The 18,515-nt window shown below is 42.5% G+C and overlaps 1 protein-coding gene across 8 annotated transcripts in view; it reads right to left on the bottom strand.

Annotated features, from left to right (window-relative positions):
- Positions 1-18,515, bottom strand: part of OPA1 (OPA1 mitochondrial dynamin like GTPase) — a 165,737-nt gene that overhangs the window by 55,771 nt on the left and 91,451 nt on the right. For all 8 annotated transcript variants that reach the window (XM_069727167.1, XM_069727170.1, XM_069727163.1 and 5 more), the window contains 11 exons: positions 13,341-13,471; positions 13,168-13,240; positions 10,963-11,035; positions 6,847-6,962; positions 4,677-4,741; positions 4,433-4,509; positions 3,700-3,865; positions 3,000-3,152; positions 2,324-2,432; positions 2,088-2,167; positions 1,864-2,004 (listed from right to left, as the gene is read on the bottom strand). In XM_069727167.1, coding sequence (XP_069583268.1) covers positions 1,864-2,004; positions 2,088-2,167; positions 2,324-2,432; positions 3,000-3,152; positions 3,700-3,865; positions 4,433-4,509; positions 4,677-4,741; positions 6,847-6,962; positions 10,963-11,035; positions 13,168-13,240; positions 13,341-13,471 — 1,184 coding nt within the window. The remainder of the gene's footprint in view (positions 1-1,863; positions 2,005-2,087; positions 2,168-2,323; positions 2,433-2,999; positions 3,153-3,699; positions 3,866-4,432; positions 4,510-4,676; positions 4,742-6,846; positions 6,963-10,962; positions 11,036-13,167; positions 13,241-13,340; positions 13,472-18,515) is intronic.

The raw sequence follows: 18,515 nt of genomic DNA, 5'->3' as shown, positions 1-18,515 counted from the left end.
GGGACTTTTTAGGTGCCAGAGGCTGGGACATGGTGTACTCCTATGTGCCCCCTTAATCAAGAGTTCCCACCGGGGATAGGATACTGAAAGGGAGAGAGAGCTAATGGCAGCGCTCCTTATCCAGACCACACTCCGCGTCGCTATCCAGGTAAGCAGGAGGTTTCCTGAGTATCCGGAGACCCTGTCAGCTTGCGACAGGGTGTAGGAAGATGTCCTCCGAGATTTCATGGGCACCTCTCGTTCAGAATGAGAAGCGCGGGGCCGCTGGAACACATCATAGTGGGAGTGGAGCTTCAGCCTGTACAAGGCCAAAGCTGGGGACTAAATTTTTACCTAGGCCCAAAAAAATGGGAAAAAAGGCCCAACCACCCTTGCCAGGAAAAGTCTGCTGCCTGTGCCTGGACTGCTCAGAGCACCCCCTTTCGTAGCTCTTACCCGGAAAGACTGGAGATGTTCTTCGAGATGATGCAAGTACCTTTGCTGTAGTGCAGGTACCTCTGTTGTGCTGCTGTTGCTGGTGATTTTTTTGGACAGTGCAAGGATAAGGTTAAAAACCCATTGTCCTGTGTCCCCAAAGAGGCGGAGGGGAAATCTTATTCATACAGAACAGTTGCAACTTGCAAGATTTTCAGTGCATTCTTTTATATTTCTTTATAATGGATTTGTCACCAGATTTTACTATAGAAACTGCAGACATTATTAAAAAGATCTCTTGCCCTGATGAGGCAGGTGTATTAACGGTGAAAATCCATTTCAGGGTGGCCATTTCTGATATGAAGGTGATTTTTTTTTTATGTTTATCTGTAGAACAGAATAGCTCATGAGTACAAGTGTATTCGGTCTTCTCCCATGAAGTCTGCAGCTTTTACTGAGCAGAGAGAGATCCCAGCAGGGAAAAAAGGATACTGAAGAACAGTTAATCGGGCTAGGTGAGCATAGAAAGAGACAAAACTTCTTAAAAGATTTTACAGTCAATCTACTATGGATTTTCAAAGTAATTACAGCATCCTTATCAGGCCGAGATCGATTTAATAAAGCGGACAGCTTGTATTGTAAAACCTGATGACAGATCCACTTTAAAAACCTCACAAATTTTAATTTGTGCAGTCTTGCAATCTTGATTGGGCATTACTGCACTCATTTACTACGGCACCAGAATAGTCCTGCACTTGACCATTTAAAGTACCAAAACATGTGAACGTGCCCTACAGGATACATTTAAACATGCCACTAGTGGGACAGTAGGAGCAGACATCGCATCTAAAATTATGTGTAAAGGTGCAGTGTGATAAAGAGGAGATCGTGTACCGACTGGCTGGAGGGAGATTAGAGTAATCGAAGAGTTTTATCTTTTTCTACAAGGCCTTGGTTGACCTCGGACCCATGCGCTGACATTCTAGCTCACGAGCAGCAATGATCATTGTTTGATTTAGTTTAATATTTTTTTTGTCCATTAACATACATATTTGTGATTATTTTCAGACACATTTTTCTTCATTCAATGATGCCATCACTACACCCAAGGCATGCTCATATTGCATTCCGGAAGTATTATTTTGAATATCATACATTGTTTGTTTTGCTATAGCCATCATGCATGTAATCCTTTTCATCTTCTCAATTAACTTTATTTGATAAAAAAAATGTGGTAAGGTTTTTCTAGAACTGATCATATGGAAAACTGTATGCAAAAAAGTGCATTCTTGCTCTCATCACATGAATTTAATAACCCATTAACTACACAGCGTCATCTGCCTGCTGTAGTATGTTAGCAGTGCAAAAAGGATGGTAGGTGTGAACACTTACACTGAGGAAAAGAACAATAACTTCTTTATATCAATCATTTACTCATCAGGTGCTCACCAAAACTGGATCCACTTCCACTCCCCGGGTTTCCAGATTCTTTCGCACAGTTGTGACTTCATCACTGGCAAGGTAGGCAGGATGGTCTTCATTTACCTTCAGCATCTTTTCAAGCTCATTTTTTGTTTCATTTCGTGTACTCTTAAAACAGAAAAAAACCATATTTTTAGTTAAGGTCTCAAGCTAACTGATCATTTAAAAGTTATTAACTTAAAAACTTTTACCTGTTCTGGACTCCGAGAATTCCAAGAAAGCCATCTTTCTCTCCAGTCTGGACCCACCATATCACGAATGACAGACTCCGCTGCAAAGGAAGAATCATTTTGTTAATCTTTGCTCCTTCTAAGATTATTTGCCATCTCGAAAAAAGTGGCATATCATTTGGAGCTGTGAGAAGCTGGCCAAATAGAACTGTAATTTGCACAGAAGGATTAATACAAATTTAGGCTCAACTACTTACTGTCTTTCAAACGAGTTTGCAAGGTATCCTCCATAAAATGGATTGCTGCATCCCACTGCTGTTTGTCGGAGATTGACCGGTCTTCTAAAGCATTGTGCTGGATAACTCGCTATGTCAAAAACAAGGTAATGGTGCTCGGTTATAGAATATGTACAAATACAAGGAGAATGTATACTAGCATATCACAGTAACTTATAACAGAAAATAGATACTTTGGAAAATGCACCACTTCTGACATTTACTGCATGATAGTTGGTCAAATCTACAAATTAGATCTTGATTGATTTAAAGGAAGACTGGAGACCATAACCCAGCCAAAAACTTTAGTGTCCTAAAGAAGACTTGTCGCTGGATCAAAAGTGGGCCCTTTTTCTTGTATTCCCACTGTTCCCTCGGTATTTTTACACCTATCATACAGTTCCAGAGATCCGGTCCTTTTAATCAGTGCAGATTTTTATGGTCTTTACCAAGGCAGCGTTGCTTGCAGAGTAATAATGCTGGTAAAGACCATAAAAATTATCCCTAAATAAAAAGGCACAGATATGTTGAACCATAAAGTGGATTAAAGGAAAAAATACAAAACTAATTCAGAAAAAAAGTGCAAACATTGACCACTTTTGACCTGATGACAGGTCTTTAAAAGCTAATAATGTAAATAAGTGACAACACAAAATACCAAACTATCCTCTGCTTGCTCATTCCACTTATGTCTCTTGATGCTCTCTTCTTTCACCGCCTCCTTTAATTTGTCAAATATGTCATCATGTTCTTTGCCTTTCTGCTCTGTCATAAACCGGGAGAATTCTTGCTGAAGTGTTTCCCATGCCACCTAAGATGGAGAGAGAAGGTTGATGAAGGCAAAACATGCTGTCATTGCTCACTTTTCAATGTATCCACTGCATAAAAACATCAGTACTACAATATACTGTTCTATAAAAATGCCTGGCAGAGAACACCCTCCTACTCATCTGTCTACATCATCCATGTGCTCAATAGCACTTGGCAACTGTACTTAGACAGATACTAGCTGGTGACCGGATCATGTAGCGTTATATCATAACCCCTAGTTATTATATTGATGGCTGGACCATACATGACAAGCAAATTCTACCTATTGTGTCCCTCATTTCCTTATAGATTGTAAGCTTGTGAGCAGGACTCGCACAAGCTTAAAATTCATTAATATTATTAACACAGATCAAAAGAAGGACAGGAAGAGAGATATTCTATTTGTTCCAAACGGCTGTCGTCCTCTCTCCTCTCTTCACCTTATCATCTAAGATGAAAGTCATAATGAAATGAAGGACTTTTAATTCAAGCTGCCATGGTGAGTGCCGCATACTTTTTTCTGAATTATTTATATTCTATTTATTAACCTCCACTGCTTTATTCGGCAGCTGCTTGTCAGTCCACTGCTTCAGCTTGATGTCTACGGTGGTATTAAAGGTTCCTGAGTTTGTGGTCTGCGCTGCTGGAAGGTAAATGTTCTCAATCACATGAGTGGACACTCTTTCCCAAAGCGTCCTCTGGAGAATCTCCTCCCTATTGGAAACACATTATTAATATAAATGAGTTATTTAGCGAGATGTTGTGGACTCCACAAGCACACTACTGCTACACACCAAGGCTGGTTTCACATGTCTGACATTCACGTTCCAAGTAGGGACCACGATGTCCGGACAAGCTGCGTTGTAAATGCGGCTGTTGAGCTCAGGCTAGGAGATCTGCGGCCGGTCCAAACAACGCAATCCGTACTCCGACCATGAATGTTATACATGTGAATCGGACCTAACTTCCCACCTGTCTATATGTATGTAATCAATAAAAGAGCGATCAGTTCTCATATCAGCCAAATAGGAACATATCCAGATACTGTATCTAGTTGAGATTCATATCACATTACAAGCTGCAATTCAAGATTACATCCAAACCCAGCTTGCAATTATCTGTATGTATGACCGTGAGCTGCTGCGGCTGACCAGAGGAGTCACAGATACTGAGCAGAGACTGCTTTTATGTCCCACAATCTGTCCGCTCATCTCAAATGCTGCCGACTGGATCGCCCATAGACACACACACACACAACAAGATTTTTAATTCAATACGTACCAGTGTTTTGGAGTAACCTGGGTAAGGCTTATTACTTCATCAAGGATTTCATTTTTGGCTTTTTCAAACAGCTCATTCTAAAAAATAAATAAATAAGAGATGGTTATTCAGAATATCAGTACCAAGGACCCTGCCTAGCACAAAAGTCATACTAAAGGTAGAGCAGGTACATATCGAGTCTGAATGTGCAGATGTTCTAAATATACCATATATATACTATATCAGCGAACACAAGAAACATTACCCTGTCAAGTTCTCGTAATCGGGGATAGTTATTCTTCCACTCCGTCTCCAGGTTAAAGCGGGTGGCTAAAAAAAAGAAAAATGTAAATATAATTCGATCAGATGGAAACCACAATTTGAAACTATAAGTGATAGTTTACTATGCTCAATTACACAATTGGTATAAACCAAATAAAATGTTATCGTACGGCTATTAAAAGTGCATTATTTATTTATTTTAGTCACTTACCGTATATAGCTTCAGTAATAGGCATGAGCGAAAATCGTCACTCCCTCCTTATTTGGCAGGCTTATAGTGCTTACCGAAGAAACTGCATCGGGAACCCGAGTACCGGGAGCGCTCCGATAATAAGGTGTCCGCTGCTGCAGCTACATGTGTCGCGGCTGTGTGACAGTCACAACACAGGCTCTCCATGCACCCCATTATCGGGAGCGATCTAGGTATCCGGGTTCCCGCTGTTATATATACATACACATGCATAGAATATGTTATGTTCCGGCACAGGCACCGAATATGGACTTCACCAGAAGTGACAGTGTGTCAAATGCCTCTTCTGATCGACGGTAAAATCATCACCGCCAGTCAGACAGCCGCAGTTCCCACGCTGTCAAATGACAGCGTGAGAGAGCTATAATTGGAGGTATAAAGCTACCCTCCGGTCATTGGTGTCGGCTGATGGGACTACTGCTCCCATCAGCAGACGGCTGCTGCCGCTAACAACAGTGAGAGAAGGAGCAGATGATGGGTGTATTCATTAGCTGGCGCCTGTGCTGTAAATAAATAAAAAAATTTAAAAAAAATAAAAAATAAATTATGCATGGGTTCTCTTGCATTTTTGATAACCAGCCAGGTAAAACTCACAGCTGGGCACTGCAACCCTCAGCTGTCAGCTTCAGCAAGGCTAGTTATCAAGAATAGAGGGGATCCCACTCCATATTTTTTAATTATTTAAATAAATAAATAAAAAAAAAACAGCTTGGGGTCTCCCCCATTTTTCAGAACCAGCCTTGCTAATACAGACCAGCTGGGGGTTGGTATTCTCAAGCTGGTACGGGGCTATGGATATTCCCCCCCCCCCATATCTAAAAGTAGCAAAATATAACTGTATATCTGTGTTTGTTATTTTTAAATAAAAAAGTGAATGTATTTTGTTTTATTTCTAATAAAGGACTTTATTCTGGCTGTATCTTTATTTACCATATAACTATAGGATTAGTAATGGATAGGTGTCTTACAGATGCCTCTCCATTACTTAACAGTGGGCTTGACGTCACCTGACAATACAAAGGTGACATCAACCCCACAAGTATGAACCCCACTTGTCACCGCTACAGGTCAAGTCGGAACAGCCGGGCAAAACGCCAGAATTGGCGCATCTAATTGATGTGCCTTTTCTGGGCAGCTGCGGGATGCTATTTTTTAGGCTGGGGGGTTGCAAATATCCATGGCCCCTTACCAGCCTGAGAATATCAGACCCAAGCTTTCTGCTTTAGCAAGGCTGGTTGTCAAAAATGGGGGGGAACCTATGCGGTTTTTTTTTTTTTTAATTATTTAAATAATTTAAAAAAAAAAACAGAGTGGGGACCCCTCTATTCTTGATAACCAGCTTTGCTGAAGCTGACAGGCGTCTGGTGATGAATACTCCCATGTGCCACTTCTGCTCTCACTGTTATTAGCGGCAGTAGGTGACGGCTGATTGGGAGCAATAGTTTTATCAGCTGACACCAGCGACTATGGGTAAATTTCATACCTCGATCACAGCTGCGCGCTCACGCTGTCTTTTGACAGAGTGGGGACAGCGGATGTCTGATCGGCGATGATTTTACCGCCGATCAGTAGCAGTGTTTGCTGCGCTGTCATGCACATGACAGCGCGGCAAAAACTGGATGTTCGAGCACCCCATTCAAGTGAATGGGATCCAGGTTCGGGTACTTTTCTGGTATTCGAACCCAAACTTTTTGTAACCGTTCTGCTGAAACCCGTCGGACCTGAACATCCAGGTGTCCACCACCCATCTCTAGTGCTAGCTATGGTGTAATACTGGATTTGTCTCCATTACTAAGCTTGAAAAAAGAGCGTTGACTACATTTAAGCACATCAAATTGCACCTGTAAGAACATTTGCTTCAATTCCCAACATTGCTTAGCTGCCATTTGCTCATGAATGTTACCTTTAAAAGCATCAGCCTGCTGTTCAACTGAAGCGCGGACCATTTTCCAAAAACAATCCGACACTGCGAGACTTAAATTCTTGGTAGTCACCTGATGAGCCTTAAGCATCCCTTTCCTGGAAGGAAAACCCCAGCACTGTTCAAATATGGATGTGTACACATATATACAGAACATTAACATTCATGCTGCACATATACCATTGTACCATATATTAGAGGGAGGGAATAGCAGGGTACACGGCTCAATACCGAGGCACTGGGCTGAACTCTGTATTTAGTGGCTCACTCTGTGCGCACATCACGCTGGTAATCAATATGCTTTATTTGAATGATGATTCTGTTTCATTTCAATGGATAAAACATAAAAGTGAATTATTTGGTCTTTTTCTGCACAAAAACATGAAATGTCTATTCATCACTGCAACCACAAGTGCGCGGTGTGTTATTGGTTCTACAGTACGTATTCATTGTTAGATAAGTGGACAGTTACCTTATATTATTTTTATCTAATTAACCAGTCGCATACCAAGACTAGTACATATGTTCATTACGCACCCCCTATGTAGCAGATACCTGTTTGTTATCTTTCAGATTGGATGTTCACAACGGTGCACTTGGTTTATTTTACTACTCAGGACTCACCGAGTGTCTAAAATGCATTAATACTTATGTATCATACACAAACTAGGAATGTTAATATGGAATCATAACTAAATCATAACTGAATTATTTAACCTAATCTTGTGCTGGATCATACCATCAAGTTTTTCTGGCTTTGGTCAGAGGAAGCCACAGAGGATGCAGATGTCTAGCAAAGGGCCTGTGACTGGTGGCATACAATGGTATCTTAAAGCCATAGAAAATCATTGATAGATGTAAGTACAGTAGAATAAACCGTTTAATAGGTCAAATATATGTGACTCGCCTATATCTTCTGCAAAATCATAACATTCCGTGATAAACCACATCCTCTTTTTGCCATGCAGCAATTATTGAAACATATATACCATCCTTTATTTGTACAGACACCTGAAAGGGAAGCTGTCAGCAGGATTGTGCACAGTAACCTACAGACAGTGTCAGGTCGGCGCCATTATACTGATTAAAGTGATACCTTGGTTGATGAAATCCGTCTTGTGGCTGTTTAATCCTTATTTTCAGAGGCGGCCTATCGTGGGGGGAGGGAGGGGTGGAGGGGGTCTTCATGTGGTGCTCTGATTAGGTATTCACCAGAACGGCTTCTGACAGGTCATTGATCCCTCACTGACCAGCCCCCTATTTTACATAATGAATATTACATAAATTGGAAAAAAAAAAAAAGCACCTTCAGCAGGCAGGCGCCTGCGCTGCAGCATGATCCGCATGTAAAATGTGCATATAATTCAGTTAACTGGTGCTGAAAAATTCATTAAAAAAAAAAAATGCCTCCTCCAAGATGGCGCCGCCTGTGCAGTACCAGCTATTGGCAATCGCTGATAGATGCATCTGCGCAGGCAGCGCCAAGTTGCTAGAGAAAAAAAAAATGTCTCCACTAAGATGACGGCGGTTGTGCTTGCACGGTAGCATCTATCAGCGATCTAATAGATGCTACTGCGCAGGCATCTTTGAGGAAGCCATACAGATGCATATGTAAGCAGAGCACCACATGAAGACCCACCCCCCCGAATCACGGGCATATCATTAACTGAAAACTACACAAAGATGAACCAACAACCACAAGTCAGATTTAATCAACCAAGGTGTCATTTTAATCAGTATAATGGCGCCGACCTGACACTGTCTGCAGGTTACTCAGCACAATCCTGCTGACAGGTTCCCTTTACGCAACACTCCAATCGTAGCAGTTACATAGTAACATAGTTAGTAAGGCCGAAAAAAGACATTTGTCCATCCAGTTCAGCCTATATTCCATCATAATAAATCCCCAGATCTACGTCCTTCTACAGAACCTAATTGTATGATACAATATTGTTCTGCTCCAGGAAGACATCCAGGCCTCTCTTGAACCCCTCGACTGAGTTCGCCATCACCACCTCCTCAGGCAAGCAATTCCAGATTCTCACTGCCCTAACAGTAAAGAATCCTCTTCTATGTTGGTGGAAAAACCTTCTCTCCTCCAGACGCAAAGAATGCCCCCTTGTGCCCGTCACCTTCCTTGGTATAAACAGATCCTCAGCGAGATATTTGTATTGTCCCCTTATATACTTATACATGGTTATTAGATCGCCCCTCAGTCGTCTTTTTTCTAGACTAAATAATCCTAATTTCGCTAATCTATCTGGGTATTGTAGTTCTCCCATCCCCTTTATTAATTTTGTTGCCCTCCTTTGTACTCTCTCTAGTTCCATTATATCCTTCCTGAGCACCGGTGCCCAAAACTGGACACAGTACTCCATGTGCGGTCTAACTAGGGATCAGTTGTGCAGTTTTGCAGGTGAAACACAAGTTCCTACAAAATTAAGTGATTGCTTAAGGAGCAAGTGTGCGTTATTCTTGTTTTCAGGCACTTCGCTGCTGCAGCATGTGACTGCAGCCTAAAGGGGAATCGGCACTATATTTGATAACTTTATAGCACTCTGAATAGTAATTTAACCCCTTCACAATCTTTGATGTACATGTGCGTCAAGGTTCGTGTACCTGACTTTGATGTGGGCAAACATAATGAGCCTGCATCTTTTCCAGCAGAGGATGGCTCAATCGGTCATCATCTGCCTCTAATAACGACGATGGAGTGGAGCTCTGCCCATCAGTCTGTAAAATGCTGCTGCTGGCAGGCGGTGTCATTCCACCCACCCATCATGATCACAGGGCACCATTTGGTTGCCTTGACAGCCGGTGGTCTGCGGATGACCCCAGTGTCTGTCATTACGATACTCCCGTGAAAGCCAGCTTTTAGCTGGCGTTAAGATGAGATTGTGATTTTAGCTTTATACAGCAGTGCATTAGTGCAAGCGATCAGACGATCGAAGCTTCAAGTCCTCTAAGACTATAAAAAATACCATATATTTGGTATCGCAGTGTTCGGAAAAGTCCGCTCTATCAAAATATAAAATAAACTAGCCCGAAACACCAGAATTTAGTTTTTTGGGTAGCCGCAATATTGCAATAACATTGCGAAACATCATATCTACTCCTAAATGGTATCAGGAAAAACATCAGCACAGGGCACAAAAAAAAGCCCTCACCCAGACCACGAATAATGAAAGCGTTACAGGTCTCGGAAAATGGTGACCAGCAAAAAATATATACATTTTTTTTTTTACAGCTTTTCACCACTTACCGGAAATTAAAAAAAAAACAAAAACAATAAACTATATATGTTTTGGTATCTGAGTAATCATACTGACCCGGAGAATCATATCGCCAAGGTCAGTTTTACAGTATAGTAAACGTGGTAAAAAGAAAAAAAAAAAAAATTGTGAAACTACCTCTTTTTTTTTTTTTTGAAATCTCAAAACACTTGAATTTTTTTTACAGCTTTCTAATGAATCACATGATAAAATGAATGGTGTCCTTCAAAAGCACAACTTGCAACACGAAAATCAAGCCCTCATACGTCTATATGGGCGCAATAATAAACTTGTGGCTCTTGAAAAAAGGGGAAAACAAACAAAAAAAAGTGCCTGTTACGAAGGGGTTAAAATTAGTGATGAGCGAGTATGCTCGTTACTCATGATTTCCCGAGCATGCCGGGGTGGTCTCCGAGTAGTTTGGGCGTGCTCGGGGATTTAGTTTATGTCACCGCACGGACTAAATCAGCACAGTGTGGATGTTGTCTCAGACCGGATTCACACTTCTCCATTTCATATTTGTAACTTTAAAAACTTGTTGAAAAGATTTGCACTGCTGTGTTCTGGTGCACTCCTAGTTTTCACTTGTGTCAACAAGGCCTGATGCAGAGTTCACATCTCTGTTTTTTTTTGGTTTCTCTCAATGTGTGAACGCACTAATTGTAAAAGATAAGGCTCACATTGTAGACATTCATTATTCTTAGGGAAATCAAATTCAATTCCAAGGCGTTATAAGCCTGTTTATAGGCACAGTACATACTATCACGCATGGAACCTGACGACATACATACTGTGACAGCTGCAGTTATGAGCAAGGAAAACTCACTTCAGAAGACTGGACCCTTGAAAAAACTCCTCTTCATAGTCTTTAATGGAGTCAATGCTTTCATTGGTGTTGCCTTCAAAAAACAACAATATATTTTTGTGCATTTATGAAAATCATCCTCATATATAACTGAATAATAAAAATAAAAAAGCGGCGCTTGGCACCATCGTGTCTCCCGATGCATAACCTGATATCGGATCGGACTGCCTCTTTTCAGTAATGGAGGTCCTCTACACCAAGCGTGCTCACTGCATATAATCACTTCCAAACAAAAAAAACCCTTAAAGGAAAGGTTCAGCAGGTGTGGGGACCCAGCAGGGAAATCAGAAAGGCGCAGAATAATTATATCTTGTCATCAAAAGCGTTGTTAAACTAAATCACTGCTACAGGGCTCCTAAATACCTTTCCAAATGGCCCAATGTTTAAATCGCTTCTTTTACAACAGTGTTTCCCAAAGTCTAGTCCTCAGGGACTAATGGAGTTATCATTAAGGCATCAGAATTGCTGCAGACTCATGCCTGTGCAATAAAAAAAATATCCGAAAAACATGATGTGTTGGGGGCCCTGAGGACTGGAGTTTGGGAAACATTTACACAAGGCGGGAGTAATTTAAAGGAAACCTATCAGGTCGAATAATGCTATTATCCTTCAGATATAGGGTTAGTCTACAGGTTAACAGTGTTATAAGGTGCCAGTGTGGACTACTGAAAGTGCAAAAACCGATGCAGGCGTGCTGGAGAAAATACAGTCACAGCAGCGGCTGGACGCACGGCCGGCACTGACCGGCAGCCAGCTCTATCCTGATGCACTGCCGAGCCAGCAGTCAATTAGTGCCAGGGCGTGCTTTCAGTCGCCACGCTCGGTGCAGTGACCGGTGGCAGTAAAGCTGGTGGGCTCCCAAGAGAGAAAAAGTTAATTAACTCCCAGGTACATGAATAAAGGTACCTTCACACTAAACGATATCGCTAGCGATCCGTGACGATGCAGTGTCCTGGCTAGCGATATCGTTCAGTTTGACACGCAGCAGCGATCAGAATCCTGCTGTGACATCGCTGGTCAGGGCTAGAAGGCCAGAACTTTATTTGGTCGCTGGCTCTCCCGCTGACATCGCTGAATCGGCGTGTGTGCTTTCCTGCACTCACTGTGAGCACAGCGGCCGGAAAGCACAGCGGTGACGTCACTGCTCTGCTTTCCGGCCGCTGTGCTCACAGCCAGTACAGAGAAGCTGAGCGCCGGAGAACAGACAGCGGAAGGTAAGTATGAAGCGTTTGTTTTTTTTACTTTTAGGATGGTAACCAGGGTAAACATCGGGTTACTAAGCGCGGCCCTGCGCTTAGGCTACGTTCACACTAGCATTCGGCTAGTGTGCGTCGCGCTAGCGTCGGGCGACGCAGCGGCGACGCACGCATCATGCGCCCCTATGTTTAACATGGGGGACGCATGCGTTTTTGCTTGTTGCATTTTCCGACACGTGCGTCTTTTTTGACGCTAGCGTCGGACCAAGAAAACGCAACAAGTTGCATTTTTCTTGCGTCCGATTCTCGTCAAAAAATGACGCACGCGTCGCAAAAACGCAGAGTTTTTGCGTGCGTTTGCACGCGTTTTTCGGTGCGTTGTGCGTCGCGTCGCTAGTGTGAACGTAGCCTTAGTAACCCGATGTTTACCCTGGTTACCAGCATCGTTGGTCGCTGGAGAGCGGTCTGTGTGACAGCTCTCCAGCGACCAAACAGTGACGCTGCAGCGATCCGGATCGTTGTCTGGATCACTGCAGCGTCGTTTAGTGTGAAGGTACCTTTACAGTACTTTGGCTGGGCACCTTCATAATGCTGAAAATTAACTCTATATTTGCAGGTTAATAGCATTATCTGATAAGATAGGCTTGGCTTTATTTATACCCACCACTTCCTTATTTCACCACTAAACAGGGTAGTGTTGCAATAAGGATTAGTCTCAGTCTCCTTGTTCTTAGCATACCAACACTGAGTTCATCAACATCTTGCCCAGGATGTGAAGTCAGCGTTAGCGGTGCTAAGCAAGATGGCTGTAAATCAAGAAGAGTTGTCATACTAAAAGCAAGGAAACAGTTACTAGTCCTCATCGCAGCCTGCCCAGATGACTAGTTAGAGCCTTGATTGGGGCATTATATCTTCAAGGGCTTTGCTTAGTTCAGATCAGTTATAAGAGAAGCAGTTGGACTATTCTTACCTTTTCCAGTTACAACAGCAAAATATCCAAGAGCTTTCATTGGGAAGAGTTTTCCTTCAATTATTTGTTGGATCTTTAAAAGGCCAAAATAAGAATTACTATTCTATATATAGTATATAAAATGAATAGAACAACACATAATAGCATATTAAAGGACACAAAACTTTACTTACTCGGCTGGGGCTGGCTACGTTTTTCTCAGCTAGATCTACTTTGGTCAGAACAAAGATAGTTCTTCTGCCTTGTGGATCCATCTGACTTACAAGGTCAGTAACAATACTTCTCTCGGCATCTACAGACCCGTCTGACAAAAGACAAAAATATTTATCTTTTCTATCTTAATTTTTGCAATATACACAAATAAAAGGTACGTTTTCATGTAAAAACATTAGTGCAATGCCATATACAGCTATCATAATTCAGTGTATACATCATTTGGAAATAAAGCTATGTATATTCATGGTTTGTCCAAAAATAAACAACGCCTTTTCATTGTCTGTAAAGTGCTTATAAAATAGGACATAAAATAAACAAACCATACTTCTCTCTGTCCAAGACCAGCGCCTCTTCTCCGCTCCAAGCACCATGTCTCTCTACAATCTCGTGACTTGGTTAAGGTCATGTGGCTGATGCAGCCTTCACATTTCCACCTGATGGAAGGGTGTGAATGCTGCAGCTCAACAGCGGCTGCTCGCTTCACAAACTGTCCTGTCGGGGAAATTAAGTACTCCGGTGATGCTGCCATAGGAATTAAGTAGCAGTCAGATGCTGCCTATAACATGTCCCATATTAATTGTTCATCAGCAAGTGTGACCATCTCTATAAAAGAAAACATCTTGGTAGTTTGCTCATCTGGAGCAGAAATAAGGAGAAACAATGTCAAATTCACAAACAAAAAAAAATGTACAAAAGAGTATTCCCTCTCTTCTTCCCTTCTGCTTCTTCACCCTATTGGTCTAATTTAGTCAATATTACAGTTACAGGGGTTGTCCAACAAAGTACATTTTAATCAATACATCTTTGAATATACCATATATAAGCCAACCCGAGTATAAGCCGAGGCACGTAATTTTGCCAAGAAAAACTGGGAAAATGTATTTTCTCGAGTATAAGCTGGGTATACATTGTCCCCTAATCCCCATCCTTGTATGCATGGCTCCTCCTCCCCATCCTTGTCTGCACCACTCCTCATCCCCATCCTTGTATGCATGGCTACTCATTTCCATCCTTGTCTGCACGGCTCCTCATTCCCATCCTTGTCTGCGCGGCTCCTCATTCCCATCCTTGTCTGCACGGCTCCTCATTCCCATCCTTGTCTGTACGGCTCCTCATTCCCATCCTTGTCTGCACGGCTCCTCATTCCCATCCTTGTCTGCACGGCTCCTCATCCCCAACCTTGTCTGCACGGCTCCTCCTCCCCATCCTTGTCTGCACCACTCCTCACCCCCAACCTTGTCTGCACGGCTCCTCATTCCCATCCTTGTCTGCATGACTCCTCATCCCCATTCTTGTCTGCATGGCTCCTCATCCCCATTCTTGTCTGCATGGCTCCTCATCCCCATTCTTGTCTGCATGGCTCCTCATCCCCAACCTTGTCTGCACGGCTCCTCCTCCCCATCCTTGTCTGCACCACTCCTCATCCCCAACCTTGTCTGCATGGCTCCTCAATCCCAAACCTTGTCTACACTGCTGGTTATCCCCAACCTTGTATGCATAGCTCCTCATCCCCAACCTTGTCTGCACCACTCCTCATCCTTGTCTGCACGGCTGCTCATCCCCAACCATGTATGTATGGCCCCTTCATCCCCATCCTTGTCTGAATTGCCCCCATGAGAAAAGCATAAAAAAAAAAAAACAACAAAAAAAACCCATCCTACTTAGGCTTCTTTCACACTTGCGTCAGTATGGGGCCGTCGCAATGCGTCGGCCCGACGTACCGATGCACGTTGTGAAAATTGTGCACAACGTGGGCAGCGGATGCAGTTTTTCAATGCATCCGCTGCCCAGTCTATGTCCCGGGGAGGAGGGGGCGGAGTTCCGGCCACGCATGCGCGGTCGGAAATGGCGGATGCGACGTACAAAAAAAAGTTACATTGAACTTTTTTGTGACGACGGTCCACCAAAACACAACGGATCCAGTGCACAACGGACGCGACGTGTGGCCATCCGTCACGATCCGTCGGCAAAACAATTAGGATGAAAAAAAAATGGTTATGTCTTACCCCAAGCCTTTCACCAGGTGAAAATATTGCAGATCAGCATGAAATCCAGCTCTATGTCCTCTGTAGGCTTTGAAAAGGACACGGTAGATCCAGCTTATGGGCTCACAATCTTCTTTATCAGGCTACATGCACATGTTCAGTATTTGGTCAGTATTTTACATCAGTATTTATAAGACAAAAACAGGAGTCAGTGATAAATACAGAAGTGATGACGTATTTTCTATACATTTCCCCTGATTGTCCCACTTCCGATTTTGGCTTACAAATACTGAGGTAAAATACTGACCAAATATTGAATGTGTGAACTTGACCTTAAAGGGAACCTGTCACCAGAAAAAAAATGCTGCTAACCTGCAGATATGGGGTTATTCTGCAAGTTAATAGCATTACTTACCTGCCCGCACGTAGCCGAACGCTATGGCGAGAAAATGAACTTTATTCTTTCAGTCAGCATTCCGGTTCAGTCACTGCTCTGACTATGGAGAGAAGCAGCTGTAGCTGCCTCCGGCCCTGACTGATAGCCGACCCCAGTGCAGAGCCAGTGACAGTGTCAGGAGCGAAGTTACAGCTGCCGCTCTCTACACTCAGCGCAGTGACTGAACCCGAATGCTGACTGGGAGAGTAAAGATCATTTTCTCCCTGCAGCTTTCTGCTACATGCGGGTGTCGGGCAGGTTAGTAACACTATTAACCTGCAGATTAACCTCATATCCCGGTGGTCGGCGCTCATAGCAAGTGAGCATTTCTGCTACACACAGGCGATCTGATCATCGCCTGTATGTATCGGACAACAGCAGCTTCTAGTCTCCCATAGAGACTATTGAAAGCATGCAAAAAGTAGAACATTTTTTTATTTAAATATAAAAAAAATAAATAAAAATATATATAAAAGTTAGTGATCAGCGCATGTGCTTGTTACTTGAGATTTCCGAATATGGTCGGGTGCTCTCCGAGTATCTTGGGCGTGCTCATAGATCATGTTCTTGTCTCCAGCAGAAGAGAAACTGAGCGGCACCCGGTATATCAATCTTCACAGGCAGTAGCAACATAGGAGGAGTCTCGGCATAAACTTTGAACCACAAGTCGTTGTACTCGCAATGCCGGGCGGTGCTTAGCATATAAAGTGGTTAGAAATCCAGAAATGCCAAATAACAAAAGATGCAGCACTCACCCGAATCTTGCTGAAGATAATGTCCTTTATTCGCTTTAAACGATGTTAGACATATTGCGGAGAGGCGGCAGGAAGGAGGACTAGGTGCGGGGGAGAGAAAGGATGTCCTTTCTCTCCCCCGGACCTAGTCCTCCTTCCTGCCGCCTCTCCGCAATATGTCTAACATCGTTTAAGGCGAATAAAGGACATTATCTTCAGCAAGATTCGGGTGAGTGCTGCATCTTTTGTTATTTGGCATGTTCTTGTCTCCGCAGCTGCATGAATTGCGGCTGCTAGACAACCTGAACACATGCAGGGATTGCCTGTTTGTTAGGGAATCCCCACATATATTCAATCATGCATCAAATCATGCAGCCGCAGTGACACAAACAATTTACGAGCATGCCCAAGATACTCAGAAAACACCCAAGCATACTAGGAAATCTCGAGTAACGAACACACTCGTTCATCACTAATAAAAGTTTAAATCACCCCCCTTTTGCCCCATTCAAAAATAAAATAAAAAAAGAAAAATCAAACAAACATACACATATTTGGTATCGCCGCGTTCAGAATTGCTCGATCTAGCAACATAAAAAAAAAATTAACCCGTCAGCTAAACAACGAAATGAAAACAAGTCAAAACCCCAGAATTACTTTTTTGGTTGCCAGGTACAATGCAATAAAATGCAATCACGGGTGATCAAAAGATCTTATCTGCACCAAAATGGTATCAATAAAAATGTCAGCTCAACACGCAAAAAATAAGCCCTCACCTGACCCAAGATGACAAAAAATGGAGACGCAATAGATCTCGGAAAATGGTGCCTTCTTTTTTTAGCCAAAGTTTGGATTTTTTTTTCACAACTTAAATAAAAAAGAACCTAGACATGTTTGGTGTTTGTGAACTCGTAATGACCTGGAGAATCGTAATGGCAGGTAAGTATTAGCATTTAGCGAACATGGTAAAAAAAAACAACTGTGGAACTGCCCTTTCTTTTTTGCAATTTCACCGCACTTGGAATTTTTTTCCCGTATACGGTACACGATATTAAAACTAATGGTGTCGTTCAAAAGTACAACTAGTCCCGCAAAAAACAAGCCCTCACATGATCATTTTGACGCATAAATAAAAAAAGTTATGGCTCTGGGAAGAAGGGGAGCAAAAAACAAAAACGGAAAATGGTCTGGGGGTTAAGAGCAATTGTTCTGGAAACCGGTTGCCTTTAAGGTAGGTAAGTATATACAAAAGGATGACATGGCTAAAAACATTGATTGTTGAGGTTAGTAACATACAGGTAACATTGACGTTGCTACAGTGGAGAAAATAAGTATTTGATACACTGGCGATTTTGCAAATTGTCCCACTGACAAAGAATGGCGAGGTCTATAATTATTATCATAGGTGCACTTCAACTGGGAGAGACAGAATCTAAAAACAAAAATTCTGAAAATCACATTGTATGATTTTTACATATTTAATTATACAAAATGCAAATTAACTAAGTATTTGATACAATGGAAAAACAGAACTTCATATTTGATAGAGAAACCTTTGTTTGCAATTACAGAGGTCAGACATTTCCCGTAGTTCTTGACCAAGATTGCACGCACTGAAGCTGTGACACTACTCTCACAGCGGTGAATCCCTGCTACCACTGAAGTCCGACAGCACGTAAACTCTGCCTGATATACAGATAATTACCTTGACAAAGGCCAGACGGCCGAAACGTCGGTTTTGGTTCTGTATGATTGGTCATAATTAGGCCATGTTCACACGTTCCTGATTTCCCTGCTGTTTTTTCTGCACTAAAAACCGCAGCTCTTGGCAGAAAACGCAGGTGCGTTTTTTGGTGCGTTTTTGGTGCGTTTTTTGATGCCGTTTTTAGTGCAGTTTTTTATGCAGTTTTCTCTGCAGAGTCTGTGTGTTTTCTAGGAAGTTTTTTTAGGGTTAAAATGGCTGAAAATACCCTACCC

This window comes from Ranitomeya imitator, chromosome 5 (assembly GCF_032444005.1).
Source record: "Ranitomeya imitator isolate aRanImi1 chromosome 5, aRanImi1.pri, whole genome shotgun sequence".
Classification (NCBI taxonomy): Eukaryota; Metazoa; Chordata; class Amphibia; order Anura; family Dendrobatidae; genus Ranitomeya; species Ranitomeya imitator.
Note: the sequence above shows the minus strand (reverse complement) of the source record. Positions and strands in the feature narration are given on the sequence as shown.